The sequence below is a fragment of the Primulina eburnea genome, chromosome 17 (assembly GCF_022965805.1).
Source record: "Primulina eburnea isolate SZY01 chromosome 17, ASM2296580v1, whole genome shotgun sequence".
Taxonomy (NCBI): Eukaryota; Viridiplantae; Streptophyta; class Magnoliopsida; order Lamiales; family Gesneriaceae; genus Primulina; species Primulina eburnea.
Window position 1 is genome coordinate 9,843,255 of NC_133117.1, and position 5,939 is coordinate 9,849,193.

The following is a 5,939-nucleotide window of genomic DNA, read 5'->3' on the forward strand; positions in this document are numbered from 1 at the left end:
GAAATGGCTATTGATTTCGACTCAGTCATGTCTGTCCAGGACGAGGATATCAAGAATGTGTTTCTCAAATTGGAGGCTACTGGACTGAACACATTTCTGGGACTATCTTCCCAAGAAATTTATCCAAAAGAGATTCAAGATCTGTCAATGGATTTATCTCTGCTGACGGCAACATCACTACCACCGTCAACAATCAGTTGCTGATAATCGAAGAATACTTCTTCAGCAACATCTTTCAGCTGCCTACTGATGGACTAACAAATATCTCTGAGGTGAAAACATCTGATGTCGAAGAGATGCAGACTCTGCATTCTACTGATGGACGGAAAATCAAGGTTTCCGATCCCAAGAAAGAACTGAAGCTAGAAATCCAGATACTGGCTAACATCGTGACCAAAGGGCTACTCGCCGAAGTATGATCTTTTGTTGCTCTCACACTGAAAAAATCTCAAGCCATGACAGCTATCATGGCTAGAAAAAGACAGCAATGGAAAGGTATCATCTTCAACCTTCTCAAAAACATGTTTCAACCATCGAAACAATCGAAAGGATTTGAAGTGCCGCTCAGCTATTTGAGGAAAAGCAAGGGTTTGGTGGGTTACTCCTCTGAGAGGTCATCCAAGTTCAAGATTTTCAATGTCAAGATTGTTCAGCTGCCAAAGTTCAAGCTGTACATCTCTCCTGAATAGTTCATTAAGGTGAAAAAGAAGATTGGGACGCAGGAGGCTCCCGAATCAGTCAAGAAAGCCAAGAAGACAATTCAGAATAAGACAATCAAACGCAAACTGACACAATGAAACTGATTCTGAGAATACTCCCTCTCTTAAAATCACCAAGAAGCCCAGAACTCTCAAGACGAAACCAGAAATTGTTCTGAGCACCATCCCAACTGACATGCTGATAAAATCTGGAGCTGATTAATCGATCAAGGCTACTCTTTTGAGAGCAATACCAGTTGAATCTTCAACTGAAGATCAGTTACCTCCTCCTCCTGCTCAACACAAGAAGACTATCACCGAATCTGGCGATAAGAAGAAAATTTCTGGAGTTAAAGCTCCAGTGATCACTATCTCTGGCCCAACTACTTTGCCATTTGCCAAACACAAAGGGGTAGTGATTAGAGAAATGATTGATGCAACTGAATCAGGACTCAGAATTCCTCATGTTCTGACTGACTCAAAGGGAAATGACAAGATGACAGAAGAGTCCAGACCTACAAACACAATTCAAACTCATATTGACCTAATCTGGAAAGAGGCCAATGAGTTTTCTGAAACTAAGCTAAAGGCTAATGATGAATGAGACAGGTTTAGGACTGAAGTGTTTGCCAGGCAACTACAGAAGAATCAGTTTTGAAGAAATTTATTATCCTAGAAACTATAGTCATGAAAATTGTCAAAGCGACCTCAGTTGTTCAAGCTTTGCAGAGGAACGAGTACATATTTGATCAAGTACATGCAAAGAAGTTAAGACAAATGATTGTTCAGCTACACCAAATTATGATCCCACCAGTCCAACTGAATTTAATGACAAAACAGTTCTTGATCAACTGGAATCGGATATTAGATCACTGCAAATTGAGATTAAACATTGGGAACTGAATCAAGAACTGACTATTCCAGCAGATTCTCACAATATTTCATCAGAAGAGCAAACTGAACAATCAGTTCAATCGCAAGAGCCATCCCAAGAACAAGTTGCTGAATCTTCTGAGCAAGTAACTGATGCTCCTCAATCCTCAACTTCAAAACTTCTACTATATACTGATGCTGAATTATCATTGGCAAACATCGATAAAGTTATTAAATCAATTGCCACTGATATTCACCTGATTACTACAAAAGCAGTTGAAGAACAAATCAAAACTGAAGAACCAGCCTCAGGCTATTTTTCAACCAACTTAAGAGCCAGTTCAGTCGACTGCCACGACTGAACAGGCAGTTATCACAGAAACTAAAGAGCCAGTTCAGTCATCTGCCATGACTCAACAAGTCGTTCTAACAATAACTGAAGAGGCTCAGCTGTACTTGATACAATCTGAAGAGGTGCCAGCTGAAAAGCCAACCAGAGTTTCAGTTGTTCAAACAACTGAAGAACCAATTTCTGAATCAGCTGAGCAACCAACATAAGAACCAACTATTGTTTTAGCTGATCAACCAACTATAGAGCCTTCAAGTTCCACTTCTGTTCCGAATCTCTCTTCACCTCCACAGCTTCAGCAAGAAGCTATACCAGACGATATTTCAGAAATGGTTAGTCTTAAAACTTAAACAAGTGACAAGTCCTTGGTGATTTTTAATCAAGAAAACATGGAGCAGGAACCAGAAATCTCTAGAGCCATGTCTCCTGGTATTTCAATAGCAATTGAATCAATGTTAGAAGAAATTCAGGCCATTCAGACCAACCTTATTAGTGTAATGACTTTCATTCTTGACATCAAATCAACCCAATTTCTACATACTATGAAGCTCGACTTTGCAAAGGATTACAATATAGGAAGACTACAGCAAATCATAAAGGATGTAACTTTACTATTTTTCCAAATGGATGAACTTAGAAAAGACAGAGCGCCAGCTGAAGCACACTTTCAAACTCAAGCCTTGTTCTCAAGACGCTTTGATTTTTTGGAAACACTGTCTCAAAAAGAATGGATTTGTTGCAAGAAATTCTGATGAATGCAGTATCAAACCTCTCCTCGGATGTTCATATGATATCCAAAAAGGTTGATGTGTTTGACAAAAGTGGGAAAGAATAAGGAAAAGATCAGCACGAGCAATCTACAAAGAGACCCAGTCAACCAACTGATCAATAAGAAATAGAATATGGCATATCTGAATATTATTTTAGTAAGTTAGAGGATTCCTTTATTTTTTCATTCTTTGTACAGATATGTACATTGAAAGAGTTGTCAATAAAAATTATTTTATCTACAATGAGTTCAGTTGATCAGTTCAAATTTTCTAAGTTTTGTCAAACACAAAAAATGAGGAAATTGTTGAAAACTGAATTTTGGAAGTTTGAAAAACTGAGCGTTTAATAGATTGAACTAACTGATCAAGAATACTGATAAAAACCAATCTAAAATACGCAAACTATCGGTTGCCCATAACTGAAGATTAGTACGCAGATTTTCAAAGGCAACTGGACTATTAAATTGAACTACACAGACAACTGAATGATAAGTCGGAACTGATCAGTTACTACAATCATTGCGCGTTTTATTTCAGTTATTATTTTCAGTCAGTTATTTTATCTCTCAGTCAGTTTACTTCCGCAACTGTTTTTTTCAGTTAAACTGATTGTTATCGACTAACGATATACCGAGTGTCAGTTTGTCACTAAACTGAACCCAATTTTCGAAAAAAATATATAATCCATGAGTGTTTATTCAACCCATCCTTCTAAACACTTATCACCTTCTAACCGATCCTTTCAAGTGGTATCAGAGCGGTTGTATCTCGTCTCAGAATATTTCTACTCAAACTGATTATCATGGCATCTTTCAATAAAATCCCTATGTTCTCCAGAGAAGACTTCGATGATTGAAAAATCAGGATGCGGGCTCACTTAGCTGCACAAGATGATGACATGTAGGTATGTCATCACTGAAGGTCCGATGAAAATATTGAAAGCCAACACAGCAGTTGCAATCACCGATGGGGCACCTCATAGAATTGAAAAGCCCATAGATGAATGGACTGCTGGGGAGAAAAGAAAAGAAAATTTGGACAATGTGGCAAAGGATATGCTGTACAAAATGCTGGATAAAGTAACTTTCAGTAAAACCAAGATGTGTAAAACTGCTAAGGAAATTTGGGAAAAACTGATCCAGCTTTGTGAAGGAAATGAACAAACGAAAGAGAATAAACTTTTTGTTGATGTTCAGAAGTTTGACAACATCAAGATGAGAGCTGGAGAATCGATGCATGAGTATGATGAAAGAGTCAGTTGTATCATCAATGAGATAAATGCACTTGGAACAGTGTATACCAACAAAGAAGTTGCATTAAAAGTGATTAGAGGTCTTCCCAAGGAGTAGGACGTTAAGACCATGACAATGAGGGAGTCCAAGGATCTAAACAAGGTTGAGCTTCATGACCTATTCGCTGATCTGAAGGCATATGAGTTTGAGCTGCAAACTCGAGAAGGAAAAGCTTCTACTCCGGCAACCACAACTGCCTTAGCTGCTGTCAGAACAGAACAAACTGGTTAAGTCGATAAGGTTGCTGATCAATTGAACAATGATGCTATGTCATTATTCAACAAAAAATTTGGATGGTTTATGAGAAAGAATCAATGGAACTTCCAGAAGCATTATCAGAGAAACAATTCTAAAGAGGAATCAAATGCTTGCTACAACTGTGGCAAATCCGGTCAATTCATTGTTGACTGTCCCAAACCCAAGAAGGACAGTCAAGGCTCGACTGAAAGAAAGAAGAAGTCATATGAGCACAAAAGGAGATCCAAGGATGATAAGGAGTCTTTCAGGAAGAAGCATCAGGTGCTCTTAGCTGAAAAAGTATATCTAAATGGGCAGAAAGTGACAGCTAGGAGTGAGAGCCAGAAACCTCATGCAGTTCCAGTGATGGTGAAGAGGAAGTGAAGTGTCTAATGGCTGGTGATACAGAAGTGGAGTCAAGCATTCAACAGGTATTTGACTTCACCTCAACTGATTTCACTAGAGAAGAACTCATTTCAACTCTTCATGACATGGTTAATGAGTACCACAAGCTTGCCTTATCTTTTGAAAAGGCCAGAGCAAAGCAAACTGATCCCATAGACAATAAAACTAAAACTGATAAATCAGTTGATGTGTTAAGTCTAAAAAGGGAGATTTCTGAGCTCAATGCTGAAAGAAGCAGGAATCAATCAATGATTCAGATGCTGATGTTTGAAAATTCAAAGCAAATTGAGCATATTCAGGTGTGGAACAAATCATCTGTTGTATTAACTGAAATACAGAACTACAAAAATCAGTTACTGATAAAACTGGTTTAGGGTTCAGTAACCAAGATGAAATATATTCTAATGATACTCGACCAAAATTGAATATGGATAAAGTGAAATACATTAACTTTGTCAAATCATTTGTGGTACAAGAACAAACTGAGCCAAGTAAACTGGTTGAACAGCCTATTGAAAGTACGAACAAGGCTAGAAGATATAGTATTGGTTATAGCCCAAAAGTTTTAACTGACTCACGCAGTAAGTCGTCAAAAAGATTTAGCAGAAATTATTCAAATGGCTACTCCAATTACTAAAACAACAAGCCAGTTCAGAAAAGATATCGGCTGAACAATCATCTGAACAAAGCTAAATCACATGTTGTCTCATCTGCACACTACACACCAAGCACACAAATCGAGAAAGACCAGCTGGAATACAGTAACTGGAAGGTCAGTTAGACTGATCCAAGTTTGGGTTCCTAAAGGACTAATTAGTGTAGGACCCAAATAAATATGGGTACCAAAATTATATCTTGTGTGTGATTGCAGGTAACAGGTACAAGCAAGGAATCAATCTGGTACTTTGTTAGTGGATGCTCACAACACATGACGGGAGATGCAAACTTGTTATCTCAACTGATCAAGTACACTGGACCAAACATCAGTTTTGGAGATAATTCCAAAGGTAAAACTGTGGGTAAGAGTAAGCTTATCCATGGTAACTTTATCATTAATGATGTCTTATTAGTTGAGAATCTCAAGTATAACCTGATTAGCATCAGTCAGTTATGCGATAATAGATTCTCAGTTCAGTTTGACAAACATTCTTGTTCAGTCAGAGACTCAACTGATGAGGTCATCCTAACTGGCAAACGGTGTGGAAACACTTACAAATTCAGTTGAAATGATCAACCTTATGCACCAGTCTGTTTTATTGCTTCAAAATCTTCTAAAAACTGGTTGTGGCATAAGAGATTAAACCACCTGAACTTT

The 5,939-nt window shown here is 38.0% G+C and overlaps 1 protein-coding gene across 1 annotated transcript; it reads left to right on the top strand.

Annotated features, from left to right (window-relative positions):
* Nucleotides 1–3,555: 3,555 nt before the first annotated feature.
* On the top strand, nt 3,556–4,039 carry LOC140817845 (uncharacterized). The gene is made up of 2 exons (XM_073177637.1): nt 3,556–3,590; nt 3,673–4,039. Exons 1-2 carry the CDS (start codon nt 3,556–3,558, stop codon nt 4,037–4,039), a joined length of 402 nt encoding a protein of 133 aa, XP_073033738.1.
* Nucleotides 4,040–5,939: the final 1,900 nt, after the last annotated feature.

Excerpts from the sequence above, each read along its gene's own strand:
- LOC140817845 (XM_073177637.1), top strand. The coding sequence starts at position 3,556 with ATGCGGGCTCACTTAGCTGCACAAGATGATGACAT. Across the intron at positions 3,591-3,672 it reads GCTGCACAAGATGATGACAT|AATTGAAAAGCCCATAGATG; the intron begins GTAGGTATGTCA and ends GGCACCTCATAG.